We start from the raw sequence: 26,909 nt of genomic DNA on the forward strand, positions 1-26,909 counted from the left end.
ATCTAGAGCAACAAAAAAAAATATGACGATGAAATTGAAATCATGCCCCTGCAGTGGATGCCTTCGTCCACTGAGCCACCAGACCTGGCATACACATTACACACATCTTTCTTTCTCTCTCCCCCTCCCTCTCTCTCTGTCTCCCTCCCTCATCCTCCCTCTGTCACCCTCTGGCTCCCTCCCTCTCTCTCTCTCTCCTTCTGTCTTCCTCTCTCTCTGTCTCTGCCTCTATCTGTCTGTCGGTCCCAGCCTGCTGTAATTACCATATTGTAATTTGTCACTGGGCCAGCACTGGATGGACCTGCGATCCAGGGGGGGGCAATCGCGCCCTCTCTTGCCCATCCCTGCGGACGCCCATGATATTGGCCTGAATAGTTTCTTTTGTACTGCTCTGGCTAGTTGCTAGTTGTACTGTGACACAACTTCCTGCTGAATCATTTTGTGTTAATCATATTCTTAAAGAGCATTGGTTACAGATTATGTCTTTCTTTCTTCATATAGTTGGTCATACTAAAACAAAACCAACAAGGAGTATGCAGGCTGTACTGGCCCGGCAACGGAGGCTGGATGCAACTGTTGCCCAATATCGGCGGCTGGTGGAACTGGAGGGGGACAACATGCAGTCCAGTACTTCCAACGTGACATCTGCATCCTCCTCCGTGACCCCACGTTCTGCCGGTCAGCGCAGTGCTCCAGCCAAACGGAGCCGTGCTGGCAGACGCCACCGCCGAGCAGCAAAGGCTGCACCTCACAGTACTGTAAAGGCTCGCTTGCGCCGAGCAATCCGCAGAGTGGCGGACCTGGAGGCGGAGGTCCGGAAATGGAAAGAGTACCAAAATTTGGTGGAGGGCCTCCGTTTAGATCACGCCACCCTCCGGGAGCAATACGATGCCCTGGCCCTAAGGCATGATGCCCTGGAGGCCAAAGTTAACAACACCATGCATCCCTAGAGTGTCCCTTGCCCCTTTTTTAGAGACTTTTTGGGGGTGGGAATTAGGAGTTGGGTTTTTTGGGGACTTTTGAGGGACTATTTATTTGTTGGGGTTAGGGAGGGTCTTGCAGGAGATTATTTTGTCAGGGATATAAAAATATACTTTTTCAAACTTTATCTGAGCATATCTTTTTTTTTACTACTTTTGAGCCTGGTGGGTGGTGGTTTTGCAGTAAGTTCGTTTACTGAACACTGTCATCGTGTTGGTTCACGTGTAATTGGCCAAATGTTTTCCAAAGTAAATGCCTGTCACAGAGTTTGTTAATTGAGGAGTCCTAGGACTTTACTACTAGTACCACTGTCACTCTCTCGCCTCTCCTAATACTCCATTATACTACCTCCCATCCAAACGCTTATCTTACCTGTAATTTGTGTTTGAGGGCTGGCTCCACCTGGAATTCACAGTGTCCTAAAGCGTTCTGCAGCAGGGCCCCAACTGGAGTTTCCCGGCGTGGATTTTCTGCAAAACAAAAGCAATCAACATTACAAATATGGCTGCGGTGCTCACAGACCCCAAAATCCTAGAAGCCCCACAGACAGCACCCCTAAGACAGGCAAGCGAGCAATAATAACGCCTAAACGTTCACGTGTAATAGGCCAAATGTTTTCCAAAGTAAATGCCTGTCACAGAGTTTGTTAATTGAGGAGTCCTAGGACTTTACTACTAGTACCACTGTCACTCTCTCGCCTCTCCTAATACTCCATTATACTACCTCCCATCCAAACGCTTATCTTACCTGTAATTTGTGTTTGAGGGCTGGCTCCACCTGGAATTCACAGTGTCCTAAAGCGTTCTGCAGCAGGGCCCCAACTGGAGTTTCCCGGCGTGGATTGTCTGCAAAACAAAAGCAATCAACATTAGAAATATGGCAGCGGTGCTCACAACCCCAAAATCCTAGAAGCCCCACAGACAGCACCCCTAAGACAGGCAAGCGAGCAATAATAACGCCTAAACGTTCACGTGTAATAGGCCAAATGTTTTCCAAAGTAAATGCCTAACCAATTTCATCCCTTAATAGACCTTGCCAGCAATGGCCCAGCCAAGACCCGTAAACCCAAACGCAAAAAAGTCACACTTAGCAAAATGTATTTAAATGAGGACTCACTACTTCCAGACAGTCCCTCTTTAGGGGACTCGTCAACGTAAGTTTCTTCATTGTGCAGAATCCAGGCATCAGCATTACGGGAAATGGATAGGGTGAGTCTGGAGGAGGAGATAGACGACTAGGACTGAGTTCTTGTCAAGTAACTGTTGTGAACCTGAGGAATGCTGCGGCATCAAAATCAAGACAGTTCTGTTGATGGGCTTGTTGTTTGATTGGGTGATTACAGTTCTGTTGTGAATGTGATGAAGCACTTGCTAAAAAAAGAAAGACAGACACACAGGAATAAAAGTGAATAAGGACTAATATTAAAGTTAATGGATCATTGACTCATTTTCAGAACTCGCTGTCAGGGAAGCAGAGCTCGTCCTCAAACTCTGCAAATTGAGTCGGTAGTACTTCTGGTAACTGAGGAGAACTTTCCTCAGGTAGGTCGGTGTCCTCGTCTTCTTCCTGCGTGCATTCTCGTACTTTGTAATCTGGTGGTATGAAGTGCTGGTTCATCTTTATCATGGTGAGCCGCTCCACATTTGCGGGCAAGAGGCGGGACCTTTTGGAAGTCACAATGCCACCAGCAGAACTATAAACACGTTCTGAAGACACGCTTGCGAGTGGGCAAGACAAGTAATTGATAGCCAGGTTGGTGAGCTCTCGCCATATGTTTCTTTTCCCATGCCAATACGCCAATGGGTCCTCAGTAATATTGACCGCTGTTGAGTCATCCAGATAGGCCTGCACCATTGAAAGAATGTCCTCCCGGATTCCTGTACTTTGCACTTCTGTGTCCTTTCTGGGACAAGGAAACCCTAGCTCACTTAGCCAATCCGCTTCAGACATATCGCCTGGGCCTGGTACAGATGATACGGTTGCAGGTGTGGTTAACGGCTCAGAGGAAAAGTCACTCACTTCTGCCACAGGCACAGATGCAGAAGTGTTTTTTTGGGACGCCTGATGGCCTGCTGATTCACTAGTAGTACTGTCTTCTCCTACAGTTTCCTTCCGCTCTCTTTCAAAACGAATGGCTGACTGAGCTAGCCAACCTTTGTACTCTGTAATGTCTGATGTTTCAAAAGGAATTATTACTTTGCCAAACAATGGCTTTTTGTAACGTGGATCCAGAATAGTAGCACAAATGTAGTGCTGTTGTTTCTTGATATTTACAAGCCGTTTATTGCTAACTAGGCGTTGTAATAATCTCTGCGCCAACTCATATGCTTCATTCTTTCCAGCATCTTTTAATTCTGAAGACACCACCTTGACTTGGTGCTCGAGCTTCAGCAACAATGGGATAGCTTTGCTCAAAGAACAGTCCTCCCTGCTGACGTCACGCGTGAAGACCTCAAAAGGACGAAGCATGTCTGTCAGGCTTTTAACTAGCTACCATTGCTCCACCGCTAGCATCATTTCTGTCGTATCACCACCCAGGTTGTAGAAATACTCATTGACTACTGGAAACAGCTCATGCAGACGCTCAAGCATGTAGAAGGTTGAGTTCCAACGTGTTGCCACCTCCTGGATAAGTGCTTTCACTGGCATTCTACGTACATTTTGCTGGCGCCTCAGCTCCTTCCGGGCCTTAAAAGAATGGTTGAAATGTGTGCATATTCTTCTGCAGATGGTCAGTATTTTGTCGACTGCAAGTTCTTTTTTCAAGGACTTTTGCACGACAAGGTTCATACAATGCGCCAAACACGGCACTCTGAAATAGTAACCGTTCTCCATGGCCTTAACTACATTGCTGCCATTATCAGTAGAAACATAACCAACCTTGCAATTTCTTGGGGGCAGCCATTGCGAGACCTTTTGGTTAAAGTCATCCAAAATGTTGGCTGCAGTATGACTTTTCTCCATGCCAAACATGGCTAATGTTGCATGTTTACGAGCACCCTTAAAAATCTCGGCCAAGTCACCACCTGCATTTATCTGTTTTGCAACCCCTGAAAAAGAGACCCAGTGTGCAGTGATGCACATGTAATCAAGGGCTTGGCAACTGGTCCACATGTCTGTTGTCAGGTGTATAGTGTGAACAGCACTCTTCTGCAAAGCTGCCCCAACCAACTCAAGCACCTCTTTATGTAGTGCTGGAACAGCAACCCTGGCAAAATAGAACCGGCTAGGAACCTTCCATTTAGGGGCCAGTGTTGCCACGAGTTCAAGAAAACCCACACCTTCGACAAACGAAAAAGGGAGAAGGTCCACCGCTAGCATTTTAGCCAGCTTAGTGTTATACAGGCATACAATTGGGTGGTTGCGTTGAAATTGCGCATCTGAGGAGAACATGGCTGAAATGGTGCGCTGGACAAATTTCCTGGATGATGCTGATGCCTTCTTCGACCCACTTGTGCTCAGTGTTGACATTTTCCGCATTGGTGTGTCTCCCAGACTCTCAGTGTGCCTCCTATGTGTTCCGGAGGGTGTGGTGCTACCAGGGGTACTGGGTGCAACCGGACAAATGACTGACGCTTCTTCTACCTCCCCGTCATCTTCAGATAAAACACCTAGTATGGGTATATTTTGGCCACTTGCCCTTTGGGATTGTTTTCCCTTGATGTTTGCTAGGTGCGCAAACCATACGACAGCGTGCCTTCTTTGAAGATGACCTATCTGGCCTCCGGTTCCATAGTTGGTACCAGTCTTACCACGGCTAACTCTAGTCTTACAAATGCAACAAACGGCTATGTTATCATAGTTTGCATGGACACTAAAAAAGTTCCAAACTGGGGACTGGAAACTTCTGGTTTTGCCGCACGAGATGATACTGCCAATGCCAGATGAAGCAGGGGTGGATGAGCCTTGCAGACATCTACTGGGTTGTGCAATTATTGCAGCAACCCTACTTGAGGGAGTCGAGCTGGATGGAGTTCCCCTCTGGGGAGAAAATATGGGAGCTGTAGGTTTTGTTGAACTTGTTGTACTACTTGACTGCGTTGGTGGTGCTACCAGTGCCACGTCGCCAGGGTCACGCTCAGCATGACGTCGGGATAGGGTATAAATGTCTGTCTGCTGCATGGCCGGTGTGGCTGGAATGACGTGTGTGATGACTAGGTCATTGCTGTCATCCTGTTCATCAACATCAGAATGAACCACTTCATCAAGTCCGGCGTTCGGATCCATAAGTATGAGCTTTCCGGGGCCCTTCCTTTTAACTTTTGATACCTTTCGCAGCGAGTGGTGTGCCTCCCTCTCAGACGTCGGAGATGGTTGCCAATCTAGATCCAGATCATCAGATGGAGCGGGGCTTGAAGAGGAACTTCTACACACACTCCTTGATCTTTTCCTTGCTGGGGAGCTAGGAGAAAATGAATCATCAGGAGGAGTGCCTTCGTCTTCCTGACATGATACCCCGGCTCCAAAGTCAATTTCTTCCTGTGCCCCTACTCCTGGAAGAAGAACCATTGTGGGCACTTGCACCGCTCCATGCGCCGCTACATGGGCCTCTTCACTGACCTCTACTTGCAACTCTCCATGGACCTCTCCTTCTCGGCCTTCTCCTTCTCGGCCTTCTCCTTCTCGGGCTTCTACTTCTCGGCCTTCTCTTTCTCGACCTTCTCCTTCTCGACCTTCTAGACCTTCTCCTTCTCGACCAGCTCCTTCTCGACCTTCTCCTTCTCGGACAGCTCCTTCTCGGCCAGATCCTTCTCGGCCAGCTCCTTCTCGGACAGCTCCTTCTCGGACAGCTCCTTCTCGGACAGCTCCTTCTCGGACAACTCCTTCTCGGACAGCTTCTTGCGCATGTACTTGTGCTTGTACTAGTAGCCCATGCAGTTGTTGTTGCGGCTTTGGTTGTTGAATAGTACTTGTGAGATGAGTTACAACCTGTGTTGATGGTGTGCTGCTACTTTCTTGCGATGAGCCAACATCACTGGTCGTTGGTGATTGAACCACTAAACAGGCTACCTGTGCAGCACTCATGGTGGACTTTTGTTTTTTCCACAAAAACTTAGTGGTCAAGCCACCAGTCTCCTTGGTAAGTGGTGCCACTTGCTTCTTCTCCTTAGTAGAGACATCTTTCTTGCAAGAGGAGCTACGGGCACCTCTTTTTGGAGCCATCTTCTTCAGATGTAGGAACAGCAGGCCGCAGCAGGACTTCTTCCTAGCACTGATGCTCAACGATGATGCGGAGTTATTGACTTTGTGCACCTAAAAGCAAACGAAGACAGAGGAACATCAGTAAATATATGTTGCATATGTAGCGCTTCAATAAATAGTTTGCAAGTAGGCATTTATGAATACACACGTGCACACCACACAATATGGAAATTTCAAAATTAAGAATTGCTAAATTTTTGGGAAACAGGAATTTAACATTGATCCAAGATAGCACACACACAGAGGGTTATAGTTTCATGTACCACTGACTCCCCCTGGGCACAATGGGTGAAAGCAAGGCAAAATGGGTGCAGGCCTATGGCACAAAGCTCACTGCCTGCCTTCAAAATGGCCGCTTGACCCCCATCCACATGGCCAGGACCATGCCTCAAAATGGCCCCCACCAACATAGCCAGCCCCCAACCCCTACTCCAAAAAGTCAAAAAACACAACACCAATCAAATCACCACAATCCAATGCCATCCATCAAGTTTCAGAAGGTTTATGCTACCTGCTGGTGGTTTTCTGGTGCGAAATTGCAATTTTTGCAATTTCGCGAGTGCGAGATTGTTGCTTCACGACGCGAACGTGGCGAATAACCAGCAAAATCCGCGAACAGACGGATTCTGGGCCCCCTGGGCATGATAAAATCACAGCACACTGGGTGCAGGCCTATGGCACAAAGCACACAAACTGGCTTACAAATGGCCCCTAGACCCCCACCCACACGGGACCAGGCAATAAACTGGCCCCCACCCACATAGCAAGCCCCCAACACCACCCCAAAAAGTCGTAAAACACACAAAAATCACAACAATCCAATGCCATCCATGACCTGGCCAGAATAATGTTAAAATTAAAGAAAACAGTTGTATCATGCATGCACCCATAACTAAGCCTGGTAGTTTTCAATTCATGTGCAGAATTGTCATTTTTACAATTTCGCGAGTGCGAGATTGTTGCTTTGCGGGACGCGAGCAGTGCCAACACAGGCAACATTTTTTTTAAAAATCCGATTTTCGGGTAATCCGCGGGAGTTCGAGGCCCCCTGGGCATAATGAAAGCAATCAGAGCAGACTGGGTGGGCATACGGCATAAAACACACTGCCTGACTTCAGAATGGCCGATTGACCCCATCCACATGGCCAGGACCTGCAGGACCATGCCTCAAAATGGCCTCCCACACATAGCCAGCCCCCAAACCCACCCCAAAAAGTCGAAAAACACACACAAAAATCACCACAAACAAACAACATCAACTTATCAACTTACTTGTAAATCAAATTTCTAATCAAAAAGTAATCCAAAAGGCCTCAAAGCCAAATCTCCAGCAGCATCCACAAAAAGTAATCCTTCCCAGCCAAGATCGAATTCAAAGTGGCCAGGAAATGGACTAAGCAATGGGAGGAGCTTGCTGGACAGGAAGAGGAAGTTGGAGACTGGGTCACTTCCTTCACCCCTCCCCAATTGTAATTTTTGTAATTTCGCGAGTGCGAGATTGTTGCTGCCCGCGCCGCGGCCCGCGAGCAGTGCGAACACAAGAAAAAAATGCGCCGCGCACGGATTTGCGTATTTTCGCCACATCCGCGAGAGTTCGCGGATTGCGGATTTACTGAAAATCCGAAAAATCCGCGAACGGAACGGATTTTGCGCCCAAAGTTAAAATACCGATTCGGTAAATTACCGAATCTGTAAATTGGCCACCTACATCTCAAAAGCCTAATACCGGTATGTAACGGTTGAAATTCGGTAATTTCGGCCGTTCACGACTGGTATTAGGCTACCTACATCTGGCCCCTAATCATTAAAGACCGTAACACACCCATTACCAGTATACTGCATAAGTCTTTTATCTTGGATTAATAATACATTAATACTCTGCAGGGACTTGGAACTACTTGGAAATCAGCAACGTTTTCTGGTAACTTTGCAGAATTCCACAGTGTGAAACTCCGCCAGCTCTGCCAGGCCTAGTTGTTAGCTCCATTATGGTACCACCTAAATGTGTTGAGTTTGGTGTCAAACAACATCCCTTCCCTCCCCACAAATCTGATGTAAAAGTAAGGGAAATTAGGTATGCAGAAGGTGTACACCTCAAAGAAGGCTGAGCATCCTGATTGGTACCCCTAAAGTTGATTTCTGACATCTTTGGAGGGCAGAAATATTGGGTACTGGGTAGAAAAGGTGCTCTGCACCACTGGATGTGGTCACCTCAGAGGCGGATTAGCTGCAGGGACTATCTCCCCACTGGGTACTAGCTCCCACAATACTAACTCCCCTAAATCCAGGATTTAAGGGACCCCCCTGACACCAGAACCACAGCTCTGATGGGCTTACTTCAAAGAAGGACCAAGAGGAGAACTGTGTCACTGACAACAGAACTTTGCGGCCCACCAGCACAAAGCAAAAGAGGAATAATGTGTTCCTGAGGCAACAGACTTGGAACTGAGTTAACAACCAGCGACCTTGGCTAAAACTTGACACTCACAAATGGAGGGACCCTTGTGGAAGCCAGAGGAACCCTCAGACTCCTATGAACTGGGAGACAAGCCCCTGCAAAGTGCAGGTAATGGTGCACTGAATCCAATGAATCGTATCCTCCCTCTGAGGGATTGCCCAATATTAAATGGTTTAGAGCATCCTGGGATTTGTAGTCAGGCCTTCACTGAAGTTTCACACTCCCCTGGACCTCCAGACATCAAAATTCCTTTAAATTACTCTTACCACTACCAAGGCCAGTTGGTCATCAGTCCGGTAACTGTCCCCTTAACACGACACTGCATTAAGAGGGCATTCCACAACACCTGCGACTGACATTGGCAATGAACATGCTCTTGTGATTTAGCATCCCCTTGCTGGCAACACCGTCTCTGTGGAAAAAGCAGCTCCATAAACTCTGGTTGTATGCATCTAATTGTGTTTGTTTTGGTGTCTAAATTATTTTTAAAAATCTACTTTATTTTTATAAATTGGTGTTGGTTTTCCTTCAAGTAGTTTCAATTACTTATCGTCCATGTTGGTATTCTGAAATGCTTAAAACATTTTTCTCTAGTAAAGCCTGATTGTTCTTTGCTACACTACCAGGTCAGAGCTAAGGATTAATTGTTGTAAATCCAAGGATCATCTTTGAGGCGTTTTGCTAATATTGCATGGTAAAGATACTCAACCATATCACTTAATAATCCACTTTACTAAAATAAGTACATAAGTATAGCTACAGACAAACAGATGCTTTTATTATGAAGTGAAGGGAAGTTTTATACTCCTTATTGTAGTAACATGAGCATCCTTAGTTAAGGGATAAGAGAGTGATATGGTTTATTCATTTCTATGATGCCTCCTTTCATTAATTTAAACGCTGTTTTGAAAGTTTCAATGCACTGGGCAGTGGACTGGGATAATACGTGACTCAACATTGTTTTCCCTGTGACCCAGAGCTGTTAAGCAAATGAAGACTTTTATGTGACATTTGCTAAAGATGAGTGTGCATTTGATACAAATCACTATTCCATCATTTAGTGCTCTACTGTTGTGACTTAGAATTCTTCTTCCACTAGTACCAATAAATAGAGAGAAGTGAGTCATTTAGGATACCCTGCATCACATCTCACATGTTTCCATACATTTATTTTCCATTTTGTTTGTAAATGAAGTGCTCCCTTACAACAGGAAGCTTGTACAAGTAACATATTCAAGACAGTATCACACTACAGGGAGCACTCTCGCAACCCCCAAAAACTGGTAGTCTCATACCATCAACAGCACCCTCCCATGCTAACAGCCTTACACTAACAAAAGCTCTCACATCATTTGCAGAGAAACAGTCTCACACTACCAGTAGCACTCTTACACATAAAACTATCAGCCACACAAGACACCAATCTTGAACGCCTCACAGAGTAACACGGGTGGATGGAAGGGTGACTGCATGAATGGAAGCATATATCACTTTCAGAATAACCAGACCTATTGGCTTTGCCAATGGTTTTTATTTTATGAGCATTTCAGTATTATTCACGGACATGCAATGTGCTTTTCTACTTTTTACACAGGCATACAGTTTCTTATTTATGTTGCTTTCACCCTATCTGCTGTCTCTAATGAAGTTTTAGTTTCTTACACCCACAACAATACTACTCTATACTAATCTACTGTATACCACTCAACTTCACTCTACACTACTCTACTCCACGCCACTCTGCTCTACACAAATTAACTCTACACCACTCTACTTTCTGCCACTGTACTCTATGCTGATCTACTTTTTGATAGTCTGGAACTTTCACTCTACTCTACTCTGAGCCACTCCACACCACTCCACTATATGACACTCTACTCTATGGCACTCTATGCCACTCTACACTAATCTATACTACTCTACTCTATACCACTCCTCACTCCTCTACGCTACTCTATTCTATGCCACTTTACTATATGCCACACCACATTATTAGACGCCACTCTATGTCACTACACTCCTCACCACTGTACATCACTCAATCTATGCCACTCTACTCCACTCCACATGATGCCACTTTATCTCACTCTACACCACTCCATTCTATGCCACTCTACACACATTCTACACAATTCTTTGCCACTCCACTATACTTTATGCTACTCTACTCTAAAACACTCTACTCTATGTCACTCCACACTACTGTATGCCACTCCACTCTATGAGTCACTACGCCCCTCCACTCAACGCCACTCAACTCCATTCCACTCTTCGCCATGCCACTGTAATCCACACCACTGTACTCCACCATTCTCTACTCTACTCTGTGTCACTGTACTCTAAGTCACTCCACTCCACTCCAATCTACTCAACTCACCTCCATGAAATGCCAATCTACATCCACTCATCACCACTCATCACCACTTTACTCTACCCATTCCATTCTATACCACTCCACTGTACTCTATGCCACTCTATTCTACATCACTGTACCCACCTCCACACCACTTTACTCTAAGTCACTCACTCTACTCCATGTTACACTACTCCACTTCACCCCACTCTATGCCACTCTACTCTATGCCACTCTAGGTCATACTTCTCTATGTCACTCTACTTTAAGCCACTCTATGCCATGCCACTCTACTCTATACCAAGCTAATCTATGATACTCGACTTCACAGCACTCCAGTTTATGCCACTCTGTGCCACTCCACACCACTCCAATCTATCCCACTCCATGCTTCTAAACCCCGCTCCACACAAAACCACTCGATGGCACTCTATGCCACTCCACTCTACACCATTTTACTCCACGCCCCTCCTCTCTTCAACACTCCACTCTACGACAGTCTACCCTACACCTTTCCACTGTATGCCATTCTATTCTATGTCACTCCATTCCACTCTACGTCACTCTAAGCCACTCTACTCTATGCCACTCCACTTTATGCAACTTCAACCTATGCCGCTCTGTTCTACAGCACTCTACCCTATGGCACTCTGCTTTAAGCCACTCGAGAGTACATCACTCCACTCTATGCCATTCCACTCTATGCCACTATCCTCTACTCTACGCCACTTTACCCTATGCCACTATAATGCACTCTCCTCTACACCATACCGCTACCTTTAAGCCATGATAACCTGCTGTACAACATGGCTAAAAGTCATTGACAAAACCAAGAACTCTCACATAGGCAAGACCTATTGGATTTGCCAATGCTTGTTTTAAGTATGCAGTTCCATGTTACACTTTTGCTCAGCAAATTCCAACGTCCTCTGTTTTCATGTGCACATTCATGGTGGCCATAGTTGTTGCTGAAAATGTCGAAAGCAGTGGTGTACCTTTGTGAAGATGTTGATAAAGTCCTGTAGGAGGAGATGTTTCCCTACTGTGTGACATTCCCAGAATATGTAGTGTATAAATGCTTTAGGTGATACATACCTGCCATGGATGGAAGTCTGAAATATTTGCACAGGATCCTTGAATGAAATGTACCCCTTGTGTTATGCACATCCTCAGGTTGTCTAATGCCAGAGTAGTGGCATAAACCGCTTTGTAGATATTGTAGGCAATTCTGAAGTCCATCATTGTGTCCATTGGAAGATTGTCCAGTTTTTCATCCCCCATACATAATTTGGTCTTGTTGTCCCATAACAAGAACTTTGTCTCATCCAACCATCGGCAGTTAAAGGCTTCTTCCCAGAACCTTTTCACAAAGATATCTCCTTGAGATGTTGAAGGATGGATGCTGGTGAAATACTTTTGGAAGCCTGGCATCTCGCCACTGTGGATTGCAAATCCGATTGTGCCTGTCAGTATTTCTGAATATTTTTTGATGGAGAGAAGCGAATACGTTGACCATGCTTCACTGGCGAGCCATATCCTGCCAGTTACATTCTGCCTCAGTATCTCATCCAGGAGAGGAACCAGATAAACGTTGGATGAGAAGACGACAATGGCCTTGGCTGCTGAGGATTTGATAACTTGGACAATATGAAAGGCATTATTTTCAGCTTTGGCCAGGTGGATGTTCTCAATGAAGGCCACACAAACACCAGCCTTAATTAGCTCTTCCTGTACCAGCTGACTGCCCAGTTGTCCATAGTCATCATCTGCAGCCAAAATTCCAACCCATGTCCATCTAAAGTGCATCACTAATTGAGCCAGCCCACGGGATTGGACGTTATCACTGGGAATGGTGCGGAAAAAGGAAGGAAATTGGTTCCGATCACTCAGTAGTGGGCTTGTTGAAAAATAACTGATCTTTAAAAAAAACAGAAAACATTTTTAAAACATTGGAGTTTCAAGAGGTGATTTCCTCAAATGGTCCACTGTGTGTTCAGTGAAGCCTGTATGCCAGGTCCCCACCCAGTCACAAATATTTGTTTAACCTTGGCTGCCTATTACTTCTTTCCCAGCAGACTGATATTGCTGTGTTACTTGGGATCCTTTATTGGGAATACACTTGGGCACAATGTTCAAAACAAAGTTAGCAAAAATGTACTAAAACATTTAACATTTAATGCATATCATATCTAAAAGGCAAATTAAATGAAACATTTGTCTTCTGGAAATAAGGGATTAATGGAAATTGAGAGGAGCAATCAGATAAAGCATGAGCAAGGGAGAGGCCTCACATGTCCAACCTCTTTAGTTTGGGTTTATGGCTTTAAATGAGACATGCCTTTTGATTGGACCATATCTTTCGGCCAGTCTCTAACTTCCACATATGTATTGACTCAGTCAGCGTTTGGTACTCAGGTTGACTTCAGAATGAATCTCTGAAGTACCAACTAAGAGGGGACATTTTAAAAGGACCAGGACTGGATGTTGTTGTATTTCAAAACATCACTGACCAACATTGTGCTACCAAAATATCTTTGATCAAAATATCAAGAAAGTTAGGGCCATATGTATCAACATACCCTTTTGCGATTCCTAAATAGCGATTTTTAAGGAATCGCTATTTAGAAATCGCAAAATGATATGTATGAAGAAAATCGCTATTATTTAGCGATTCCTTAAAATTCCTTAATTGCGATTAGCAAATTGCTAATCGCAATTAAGGAATAATTTCCCATTCATTTCTATGGGCCAGGAGGCCCATAGGAATGAATGGGAAATTATTCTCAATTTGCGATTAGCAATTTGCTAATCGCAAAATGAGAATAATTTCAAGGGTGCAGGGGTGTCTCAAGAGCACCCTGCTGCACCCCTGAAAATGACATGTGTGGGCATATGGCGCACATACATGCCCTAAGGGCATGTATGAGCGTCACATGGCACCATTGGATTTTCAAAAAAATGCTTTTTTAAAAGAATTCGCAACTTACTGTCTGCGCCCAAGAAACAGCAGGCCCAGAAAAAACGGAGTACCCAGAGAAGAAGGGAAAGAAGGAAGGGCGGCAGAGAGCCAACACAACAAGAAGCCAGCACGCCGGCGGGGGCATTGGAGACACTAGTAGGGGCCAGACACCAGCTGGCCACAACCCTCACTGGCATCAATACAATCATCAATCTGGCCCACATAGACCTCAATGCAGACGAGCAACAATTGATCTACTTGGAGTTATCCTATTGCCCAGAGAGCAATTTCAATTACACACACACCCATACAGATATATATAAATTCATGAGGAAACTTAAATTGAAAAAATATCATCAGCTCCAAACTCAGACAAAAAAATATGGATAATACCACACCTACAGTAAATACCGTGAGTGCTTCCAGTCTAATAGTTGCAGACTATGATCTACTGCAGGATCTTTATGATTTGGAGAATGATAATGGGGTCTCAGAAAGCAGTGATAGATGGGAAGGAAATCAAGTCCAATGCCAATGTGCTGACTCGCCAATACAAGAAACCAATACCAAATCGGAAACCCCATTCAAAATCAAATCTCAATTTATCCCGTCAATGCCTTGTGACTCTTTAGACGTATTCACCGAGTAGGTGGTGGCGCAGGTTCAAAAATTGAAGATTGACATAAACAAAACTAAGAGGAAACTCACTTACCAGGAAAGAAAATATCATCAAATGATCGATAAACTGAAAAAAGAAAAACAAGTGGTGGTGGGAAAATCTGACAAGGGAGGGAATAGTGTGTTGTTGCCTTTGAATGCCTATATGGAGGAAGTGTTCTCACAACTCAATAATCCAGAATGCTACAGGAAAAGCTTGTTTCAAAAATTCAAATGTACACAGGATGACTTCTTTGCAAAGCTTCTAGCATGAAAGAGTGTGTGCTTACTCAATCTGGAGGAATATAAATATCTGAAGAAAGAGCATCCTACTATTCCTGTGATATACTTTAATCCAAATGTCCACCAGGACATGCAGAAGCCACTAGGGAGAACTATTATAGCAGCATGTGATGACCCTCTAGAAAATATGTCAAGGTACACTGACTATTTTTTGCAGGAGCACATTAAAAATTTGCGATCCTATGTACAAGATACAAGCGATTTCTTGTGCAAGATAGAAAACATACAGTGGACATCTGGTTATCTTTTATTAGCCCTTGAAGTGACATCACTTTATACATGTATAAGAAATAATAATTGTATTAGGGCAGGGGAGCAGATGCTATACAGGAGACTAACTTTTCCCTCTCGCGTCATATTGTCTGAAAGCAATGCACATTATTAGCGTACTGTATGTCCGACGTATTGAACGTTCTATTTTTAAACTTCATGATCCTCTTAGGGTACTGCAGCCCTCTATACATACTAGCAGCGTGATTTTGATCCCCCTTTCTAATAATCTTGATAGGGAAAATTCTCAATCGATTTATGTTGGTAAAATAACTCTTCGTCAATATACCTGACGCTTACAAGTGATCGCATCTGACGTCACAGTCCAGGAAGTGCTCTGTTCCTCGGAGATTAGTTAAAAGCCTTCGGGACCCACAATGAAGTAACATTCGGTTCCCTGCGGTGTCTCCGTAGGCAGGAAGGTGGGCAGTCTGGTTTGAAGGCGTGAGTATTGGTCGCTAATGCGGATGGGAACCGCTATTGAGAACAGACGTTATTCAGGTACCTGTCTAAATGGGCAATGTATATGTTTGTTTCCCGGTAGTGTTTGACTACAAACGACGCCCCCCACGGTTTCCATGGGGCAGGACAGAATTTACAGGTGCATGCATCCACCCAAAAATAATTCGCAAAATGTGCGAAACGCAAAAAATACCCAATTGCGCTTGCAAACTACCCTGCAGCAATGCATGAACGACAATATAGCAAAAATACATGTTTTTGCTAAAATAAGAAATCGCAAAAGAATCTGAGAATTTTTTTGCGATTCTGTAATCGCGTCTCCTAAATTGCAAATCGCAATTCTATGCATATAAAATCGCAAATTCCAATTTACATGGAAATCGCATTTTAGCAAGTGCAAAATTAGAAGGATCACAACCAGGTGGTAATCATGAGTGCAAATTAGATACAGCTGAAATTCAACAGAAACTTACTTAAACACACCCAGAATGATTCGGCTGTTTACACCATAAGCGCTTAGAGACCTATCGGTGATAATTGCGCTATACAAGTTGAATAAATAAATAAAAAATAAATAAATGACCCTTAACATTTCACAATGACAGCGCTTTACCTGATGGCGAAGAGGATGAGGGTCCAGGATGCAGCACACAGAAGGAGGAGAATACAGAGGCGCATCTTCTGAGTCTGCATTACATCGCTAGGACAGACAGAAGAGGAGATATAGGACAAGTATAGGCTCAATGCTGCAATGATCATTGATTTAATCAATGAATTGGATCCCATTCTGCACCGTCAGACACATAGGACCAATGCAATACCCACACATGTGCAGGTCCTATATTGCCTGCACCTACTGGCATCAGGCAGTTTTCAGGGGGTCGTAGCAGTAGCTGGAGTTGTGTCTCAAAGCGCACTTTCACGTTTCTTTAAAGCATTCCTCAATGCCATGATGTCCCGGATCAACTCCCACATTAGCTTCCCCACAACCGCACATGACCTAACCAAGACCAAACAGGAATTTTATCAGATAGCCCGCTTCCCACAAGTCTTAGGTTGCATTGATTGCAACGATGTAGCAATATGTCCCCCTGCAGGTAATGAATACATATATACGAATAGGAAATGTTATCATTCTCTAAAGATACAGGTAGTATGCAATGCAAAAAACATAATAACTGACATTGTGGCTAAACACCTAGGAATGTAAATGTACAGGAATTTATATAGCGCAAATCACCAAGCGGTTTCTAAGCGCTTGCTTAGGGAACCCGTCCTGGTATTCCCCTGTGAGATAACCCCGGCAGGGTATCCACAAGGTGAAAGCCAGGCATCCCGCCGCGAGGGGCCGTTGTGGAGATTAAGCAAGCTATTGCCCAGAGTCGCAGAGTGTGAACCCATGAATCGAGTAGGCACCGGAGCGAGAATTGTCGAGTCCATGGACATTTTAGGACTCAAGACCCCGCCGAGCTGGGAATTGAACCCTGGTCCCGGGCTGACCTCTGCTTCCAGGTCTGCCTCCTCTAACCAGTGAGCCACACTTCTCCACCCAAGCGCCCATGATTCCTATATATTCTGACAGAGCGGTATACACACTCGTCTTGTCAGGGGTGAATGTGGAGAGGGACATCTGCTTGGCAAACATGTGTTATTAATTCTCACAGACATTGTACGTATGCCAATGCATTACCACCACTGACCCTTTGCTTACTTCCATGTAGATGACAGCGCATATGCCTTGCAGAATTACATCATGACGCCGTACCTAAATCCTACAACCCCCAATGAACAGAGGTACAATGCTGCGCATATCTCCACCTGGACCATAATTGAGCACATTTGGGCTGTTGAAGAGCCACTTCAGATGCCTACACAAAACAGGTGGAGCATTACAATACAACCCTGAACAATGCTGCAGGATAGTGAATGCATGTGCCATTTTACACAATATAGCCACAAGGGGAGGCATACCTATAGAGGTGTCTGACAGCAACTCGGATGACGACAACCAGCAGGGGCCACATCGACATGCAGCACATGGGGCAGGCGCAGCAGAAGGGTGCAGGAGACGCTCGGAAATCACAGAAAATTATTTCTGAGGTGAGTAATGATTAGACAATACACTGCATTTGTGATCAAAGTTTGTTTATCTTAAATTAAATTGACTTTGGTGTTGACGCACACATATCATGTGCCCAGTAGCACAGGAATAGCATTAATGAACAAATAAATATGGAAACAATATCATGACTTGAATGTCAGTCACAACTGCTGTCTTCGCCAATGGTTACCTCACCATGTCTGAATGTCTGTGGACATGCCAGTCTATCTCTTCCTCCCACGCACACCCAGACGCCTTTCGCATGCTGCATCTCCAGCCCTCATGCTGGCGGCGGAGGGTGTACTGCTGCGTGTGTTGCGCCTTCTTGCCGTGGTGACAGGCATACATAGACTGCGGAGGCTTGAGGCCTCCTCACTCCCCTCTTCCAGTGTGAAAAGGTTAGACCTAACTGTGGCAGCATGCATTACTTCCACTGCATTCGTCACCAGGCCCAGTGCCTTTGCCACATCCCCACTCCAATGGGACATTACAGTCTGCATTGTCACAGACCTACGTGCAAGCAGTGCAGTGGTGGTGGCCAGCCTATTATTTTATTTGGCATATACGTGCATGCGCTGCATCGGCTGGCGGTGGTGTCTGGTCTGTGACACATGTCCCTCCTTTATCACCCTGGTCAGTTCCCTCACGCAATCTGTCAGAACTGTGATGTTGCCTGAAGTCTTTCCTATTTGTGCCTGCACTAAGCGCATGTTTTACGCCTGCAGGCGCTGTACCCTTCAGACCACCCCAGAGATCAGTAGGTTGGTCCTCCTGCTGTGTGATTCGTGACCTGGCTCTTTGCCGCCAGCTTCGGACTGTGCTACTCCAGACCTGTGCTTGGGGAGTCGGCGTGAGTGTTACTTGAGCCAGGCTGGTCACTGGTGTTACATGTGCCTCATCCTCTGTTTCCATTGCCACAAGTGGTGGGACTGTCGCTCTGCGTGTAGTAGGGGCACGTGATGGTTGTTGTTGTACCACAGCTGTGTCAGCCTCATCGACAGCAGTAAATTTCTGTATGTCCATGCAATCACTGTCCTCTGCCTCTTCTCGCTCTGCATCTGTGTTGTTAAACAGTGCAAATCAGCATTAATTTATGTCTGTGTTGTAATGTCACATTAATCATTATTTTCCTGGAATTAAATAATTTGCTGTTACACTATTTTTAAGTTGTTTTATTACTATTTGTGTACTTGCCATAGTACCTGCCTGACCTGCCTGCATCTCCCATAATGCACTTTGATGTGTTTGGGAAATGTGGACTGGATTTGCAGTGACAGGTGCACCCTCTGTTTAAGGAAAATTCAGCATATGTGTTGGACGGTGGTGGCAGGGCAGAAGCAACACTGGGCGTAAAGCAACCATTTAAAAAAAGTCTGTAAACGCAGCTCGGTAGTGCAGCCACCTACCGCAACCACCCTCTGCTTGCCTCTCATATGTTTCTGCAGAGTTCGGACAAGCTGATGAGTTTGTTGTCTGGAGAGTGCGTAACGTGGGCAGTCTCAACTGTGATATGTAAACATTACATGTTTATAAAGTGAGTGCCACTAATTACATTCAAGCGCCAACAAATATAATTAAAAATAAATACAATGCCTTTGGTAAATCCAGGTCTAGTTTGATGTTTGTACTTTGTGTTCAGAGGGTGGGTGGAAGCAGGGACGGGCGCGCCTTCTGTTTAAGGAAAATGTTGCATTTGTGTCGGAGGGTGGTGGGAGGGTGGAAATAAGGAGGGGCGCGAAGCAACCTTTTAAATAAAAATGTTTGCTAAACAACAGATAAATAAAGTAACCCTAAAGTGACTGTGGTTGGCCAGTGCTCTTTAGCCTTAACCGGAAGTGAACTATCAGCTGCATGAAGTTCTTAGGATGCAGCAAATTTGAGCTACAGAGGAGTGAGCCCATGGTAAGTAGCAGTTGGGAATAAAGTGATTTTGTTGAATACAACAGGTCTTGCATGCAGCGCATGCACGCTGTCTAGGCTCGACCTAAACATTGTGTTAGAGCATCATGGGTGATGCTTTAAGAGAGAATAACAAACATTAAAATCAAGTTAAGATTGATACCTTATTTGCATTTGTACATCTTTTGGTGTTTATTAGGCCAGTGATATATTCAAATTTCAGTTTCCATAAAGCGCTGTAAAATGGCATTTGCGAGAGGACAATTTGCATTTAATGTTTTCATTCGTGGGACAATAATCAAAGTTAAGAAACTTCTGATTTTCTAGTACTTTAATTATGTTCGGCTGGCATCTGTGTACAGCCGCATTTGATTCTTTCCACAGACTACTGTCAGAAGCTCCTTTTCAAAGGAGTTGTATTGCCTCATTAATCAAACTGGTGTCCCAACCAGTCTTATCTAAAAGGAATGCAACCATTCCCCAGCTCTGTTCAGAGAAAGAAGGCACAGAGCAGCAACTTCAGTTCAGCAGTTCAGTGACTTTTTGTGAAAATGATTGTGTGGAAATGCTGAACTGAATCTGGGTATTTAGACAGTCACCAGCTCATCTGACCTCCTTAAGATGCGCTATCTTTTCTTTAATGCTGATTTTGCTCACTCTGTGCTCCCAGTCCTTTCTATTATTAACCACTTCCGAAGTGCACTTAAGACAGGGGAAAATATTCATAATTATATTTTTTGTTGTATATTTTATTCTCGTGGTAATTAATTTAAGATATTACTTCGGCAAACCATGATTATTCCTTAGTTATGATACTTCAAGGAGTATGACATATCTTTTCATAAAAACATGTTTATTTATTACAAGGGATACCTCATTTTCATAAAATAGCATAAAGAGTGGGGATAGTGGTGTATGCTCTGTTTTTTTGTAGAATTTATCAAGGAAACAGCTTCAAGGCAGCAGCACACACAATGTATAGTGTTGTTGACTTGCATCAATGCACTTACACTTCTGCCTGAGCATTAAAAAGCCTTGGGATATGTAATTAACTGTTTCCTGAGGCAAGCATGTATCTAATATAGACTGCATCCTCTACTGTATAGCAATGGTATAGCTCTTCATTCAATGTTGGCACAGCACCCAGGGTAATATGCTGTTTGGCTAAACAATTGTAAGGTCCCAAAAGCGAGACCTATTGGTTATGCCAATGCTTGTCCTTTATTCTGCCTTGTTTCGCTTATTAAAATTAGATTTTTCCTTACCTGGACTGGTTGTGGTTGCTAGTGCTCTTTCTTGCCTGTCCCAATGAAGTTATCTTCCTAGGCTCCTAGACACTGAACAAAGATTCAATTTGCTGAATTTTGATTATCTGTGCAGACAGGACTGTAGGCCAGTGTTCAACATGGCAAAGTTTCACAGATACTTGTTCCCCCTAAATGTTCATCGCAGACTCACTCCACTATAGATACCACTGCGTTTAATCATAAAGAAAAGTTTCTTTTGTTTAGTAATATTTTGACTGATGGCTGCATAGCGTCCTATAGTGCCTGAGTTGTAACAGTCGTAAACATCTGTTTGCAACTGAAGTTACATATTTTACCCCTTCCAGTAATTCACATAAGAGTTCTTGGCAGGTATAAACTTATTTCCAAGTGCACATTCTCCACCAAGAGTGCAGAGAACTCTGCACTTCTAAATGCCACTTAAGGGGTGGGAAGAGGGTGATCCAAGCTATGGTTTGCCTCGAAAACAAGAGTAAACCCACAAACATAGGTTTGGGGGCATTTAGCAGAGGGAGCTTGAGTTCAGGCAATTGATGGATTTTCATCAGCGCATTGTCGGACGCCATTCTCTAATGCTCAGCATTTGTGATGCATGAGTCTTTCCAGCGTTTCCACATTTGCTGTAACCTATAGGTGGTTTTCTGTTAGTCACTTTTAGAGTGAAACATCGACTGCAAAAAGAATTCAGAATTCCAGAACAGCATACAGGATGGCAAACCTGGGCTTATTCTTTTATGGTCAAATGAACATCATAGGTTCCTGGTCAGGGGTGGGAACTAACCTTAAAAGCAGTCCTTTTCAAGATGGCGGTCAGTCTTGTTAAAAGATGTTTGTGGTTTGCTGTTCAAGATGTAGAACAGCCTTTTTCTGTGATCTAAGTTTCTATTTTACCTGTATGTAAAGGAGGCATTAGGAGAGGAAACACATCACACTCCCTGATTTTTTGTCACCATCTCCAATGCTAGCACTATTTTATATCAAATTGTTGCTACCAGCAGTTTTGAATATTTTCTTCTGGATTCTACTTCATTTTTTGCTTTGCTCTTTTCTTCTTCCTGATGTCAGTAGGAGTTTGGTGCCTTGCTGATTCCTCAAGTGTTAGTTTTAATCAAGAAATTATTTATCCTTTCGTGTTGTTCCACTTAACTGGGACCCTCGTAAGGAGAATCTGACATTATTTAAGTATATTATTCTGTGTTGGGTGGTACTACAGCTGTTGGTATGAGCTGCCCTTTCTGAGTACTCTTCTCAGGCAATCAAGAAGAGTACTCAGATTCGAATTTCTGAATGCAGTCCTTCACAGTTACCAAATTTAACATTGTGATAGGTCATTTATGTCAAGTGACTTACCCAATCAGCAAGTGTATTATTGCAAAAGGGAATCACTTACAGACATGTGTCTGTGTTTCTGAAAACCTGGCTTTATGCCTGAAGATTCTGGTGAAGACTCTACTGCTTTGATTTGGATTTTGTTTTATAATGCGCGACATATGCCCAAAGACGTTTTGGCGCCAAGCGTCACCAATCAGATCCTATATCACAGAGGCAATCAGAACTACAATGGGAGAGCAAAACGCCATGTTTTCAATTGTTTCCTAAAAATCTGCAAGTTAGGCTGGCCTCTCAAATGCTGAGGAATTTGATTCCAAAGCTTGGAATTGTGGCAAACAAAGCCCCTGCCATCTCAAGAGGCTTTGTAGATTTTTGACACCATCACTTTTTGGAGTCGGCGATCGTAAGTATCTATTTGGCAAATACCAAGTGAGTTTTCTCATGAAATATTGAGGCCCTGTTAAATTGAGAGCATTGTGAGCAGTGCAAAGCGTTTTAAATACTATCCTCTTCTTAATAGGGAGCCAATGTAATTCCTCTAATGCTTTTGAGACAAAGTCAAACTTCTTGATGTTTTTAGGCAGGTGATCTGCTGCCTTCTGTAACATTTTCTGTTCACTGAAGTGATCAGAAGACTGTGTTGAGACTTGGTGAGCCCGGGAGATCGCCTGGATGCGAGAAAATACGCACCAGCTGAAAGAAAGCGACCCTGATTAGTGAACCATGAGACAATCGTTTTAGTTTTCAAACTCTGGGACCCTTCAGGCTCAGACCAACACTAAAATGTGGAAGCTGTGATGTCCTACTCAAAAAAATAAAAACTGCCCTGATGAATACCTTCACCTAATTTCACCTTGGTCCCCTGTTGAAGGTTGAAACACGTCGGCCATTGCGCTTCGGAGTCCAAGAGCACCCACATACGTGACTGATTGCACAGAATAGTGCAAAGTCTGGACTTGAGTAAACAAGCTTAGACCCTGAGGCTTGACTAGAACTCTGACTCCTTTAGGACCTGGAACGTCTCTTGAAATCGAGGACTAAGTCAGATTTGGTCCCTTTTGATGCATAAGTATCTTATAGGACAAAGACATTCTGTTCTTCACTCTTTTTGTTATTTATGGTATTTTGTCAACTATGTATGCTGTGAAATGTCACATGTAATAGTTTGATCTATGCTATGCACTACGTTTTTCGTAACAAGAAGATTTGGCATGTTTGTAGTCTGTAAATATTGTTTTATGTGTCTACTATGCTTTTGGAAATGTTAATAAGGAGCATGTTGTATACACTAAAAAGGAAAAAATTCGATGAATAGAAAAAATAGAAATACAAAAAAGTAACTTAAGCCCAGAGTTAATATGTGTTTTTGGAAAATAATTTGCCTCTGTCTTTTCTTCTTATACTTACGAACCAGCTTCCTATTTTTTCCTTTACTTTTTACTTTTACTGTTTTATTAGTCTCCATTGTTCCTTGAGGTTCCTTTTTCTCCTGATTAAAGATGGGAAAGAGTTCATTTCCGGCAGTTTGATTAGCCTCTACCAAGCTCTCTTCCTTCAAGGTAGGTTCTAGTTCTTTCCTCTGTTCTAAGGAAGATGGGGCAGGGGTCTTGGAGGGCTCATGAATGTCAACCTTTAAAGTCATCCCCAATGGAGCATTTTTCCTCAATGAGTTAGTGTTGTCTACGACTTTTCGGATAGCAGATTCAGTAGAAGTAATAGTCACATTCTCTGCATTTTTAACCAGCAATACTTTCAATATCTCAGTAACTGAGGCCAAAATGCAATCAGAGCTCACTGCAAATTTGCCTAGTAAAAGTAATATAGAAGACAGTAATTGTTCGAGTGCTATCAGAGAATCAGAAATCGGTTTTTCATTCTTTGGAAAGCCGGATGCAGAAAAGGGGCAGATCCCCGATAGGTTAAGTTGTGGAGATTTCAAATCGCTCTGCATTGAGGGAATGTCATTAGATTTGATAGAAGGAGTGCTACTATAAAGCAGTAATCCAGATGGCGTTGCTCCATTTGGAGTTTTACTAAGCTCAGGCTGATTCAAAATTCTCTTGTCCATGTAGCGACCACAGAGTTCGAGATCGATACTGGACGAAATAGATACTTCTCCTATGTCTTCCTCCGCATTTTCTAATCTCTTAGGAATATTATGCTGAAGTACTTTCAAATTTGTTAACATGAGATCGGAGTCAGCTCCGTTTGATGAACATGCTGGGAGAAGTACATCATTAGACAGAGTCAGAGGAGGCTTATTTATTTCCGTCGTTAGATCAAGATTAAGATCTTTCACCACATCGGACTGCAATTTCGACTGTTGTTTCATCTCAACATCAGTTGTTATTGGAGCTTCCATGGGTTTATTCACAGTTTTTTCCCAGATTTGCAGTAACTGCATTTGTCCTTTAAGTTGTACACTATTTTCATATTTGTTCCTCAGGGGGTTAGATCTTGTTTTGACACATGACCTCCCCCCTAGGACTCTCCCAGAACGTAATTTCTTTGCAGTCATGATGTCTAGCGAAATCTAGCACAGCAGCAGGCTTATGACACCAGAATGGATTAACAAACAGTCAATAAAATATGATTCCACAGGGAGAGAAGGTAAATGCTCGTACAGGCGACAGATTTATTTCCTCGCAGATTACAAATCTGCAAATATTAAACAAACTTACTTAAAGTTCAAAAAGAAATGAATAAAAAAATTAAAAATACCGGAGCCCGGCCCGGCCTACCTCGGCCACTGAGGGCCACAGAGGGCCCGCCCTTTGCCCGGGCTTCGCTCCGGGCGTCCCGCGAGACGGGGGTGACGCTCTATTTCTGCGCCTCCTGGCGCGCAAATGACGGGGCGTTCGCCGCTAGGGATGCTGACACTCGCAATAAAGAAAGTTCACAATCAGGCAAGTAACGGCCAAGGTTCCTTCAGCAAGCGTTTTCCACTAGCATAGGTCTCCCCCTCTCGACCGGGGTGACGCTCTATTTCTGCGCCTCCTGGCGCGCAAATGACGCGGCGTTCGCCGCTAGGGATGCTGGGTCAGGTAGTTTTTGCCCTCGAACCGCACTCCGTCCAACCGCCAACTCGAGGGTGTCAAAGGAGTCAGGCGGCGGCAGGCGGGAGGGCTGACACTCACAATAAAGAAAGTTCACAATCAGGCAAGTAACGGCCAAGGTTCCTTCAGTAAGCGTTTTCCACTAGCATAGGTCTCCCCCTCTCGACCGGGGTGACGCTCTATTTCTGCGCCTCGTGGCGCGCAAATGACGCGGCGTTCGCCGCTAGGGATGCTGGGTCGGGTAGTTTTTGCCCTCGAACCGCACTCCGTCCAACCGCCAACTCGAGGGTGTCAAAGGAGTCAGGCGGCGGCAGGCGGGAGGGCTGACACTCGCAATAAAGAAAGTTCACAATCAGGCAAGTAACGGCCAAGGTTCCTTCAGCAAGCGTTTTCCACTAGCATAGGTCTCCCCCTCTCTACCGGGGTGACGCTCTATTTCTGCGCCTCCTGGCGCGCAAATGACGCGGCGTTCGCCGCTAGGGATGCTGGGTCAGGTAGTTTTTGCCCTCGAACCGCACTCCGTCCAACCGCCAACTCGAGGGTGTCAAAGGAGTCAGGCGGCGGCAGGCGGGAGGGCTGACACTCGCAATAAAGAACGTTCACAATCAGGCAAGTAACGGCCAAGGTTCCTTCAGCAAGCGTTTTCCACTAGCATAGGTCTCCCCCTCTCGACCGGGGTGACGCTCTATTTCTGCGCCTCCTGGCGCACAAATGACGCGGCGTTCGCCGCTAGGGATGCTGGGTCAGGTAGTTTTTGCCCTCGAACCGCACTCCATCCAACCGCCAACTCGAGGGTGTCAAAGGAGTCAGGCGGCGGCAGGCGGGAGGGCTGACACTCGCAATAAAGAAAGTTCACAATCAGGCAAGTAACGGCCAAGGTTCCTTCAGCAAGCGTTTTCCCAGAGTTAATAAATATGACTTCTGAAGGCATAACAAAGTGATGGTTGATTTATGATGGGAGAGGTATTTCTCGTTTGATTACTTCTGTAATATCTGAAGCTTTTTCATCCTCCCTTGCTGCATGCCCAAATAAAGGGAATTACAGTACTCCAGACTCGAAAAATCCAAAGCAATGATGACTGTTTTCCTGAGATTGTAAGGTATGAATGGCAAAATTTTCCTTAATGTTTTTAAAAGAAAAAGCAAGACAACACAGGCTGATTGTCTGGTCAATGAAGGTGAAACATGATTCCCCAAAATCTCACTTTTTTATACGGGAAGTGGGCCAAGAGTCTGTGGTCATCAAGCATTGTCCTAAAAAGAAGTATAATTTTCAAAATAAGCACCTCAGTCTGCAGCTCACATACAATTGTGAGAGCGATCAGCCACCTACTCTATGCTGCTAGTAATAGATACTACTATTTGTCATCAGCATAGGAGATGGTTTAGAAACGAATAGTTATTTTCAGTGTCGCTACTAAAGCCACCGATTGTTCGCTATTATCGAGAAAGGAACACAGGTGGTTGAGAGCTGACCCCCAAGGCCTATCTCTACCATTCGTAGTGTCAAGACTGGGTGGTTAACAGTGTCAAAGGCTGCGGATAGTTCTACAAGTACCACTGCAGCCTTACCACTTTTATCCATAATGT

General features: G+C 44.4%; 1 protein-coding gene across 1 annotated transcript in view; it reads right to left on the reverse strand.

The window, feature by feature from the left end:
- Positions 1–26,909, reverse strand: part of LOC144797880 (extracellular calcium-sensing receptor-like) — a 206,313-nt gene that overhangs the window by 81,410 nt on the left and 97,994 nt on the right. The window contains exon 3 of the mRNA XM_078668681.1: positions 12,090–12,911. Within this exon, the coding sequence (XP_078524807.1) occupies positions 12,090–12,911 (822 nt within the window). The remainder of the gene's footprint in view (positions 1–12,089; positions 12,912–26,909) is intronic.

The sequence above is a fragment of the Lissotriton helveticus genome, chromosome 12, assembly GCF_964261635.1.
Source record: "Lissotriton helveticus chromosome 12, aLisHel1.1, whole genome shotgun sequence".
In the NCBI taxonomy this organism is placed as follows: Eukaryota; Metazoa; Chordata; class Amphibia; order Caudata; family Salamandridae; genus Lissotriton; species Lissotriton helveticus.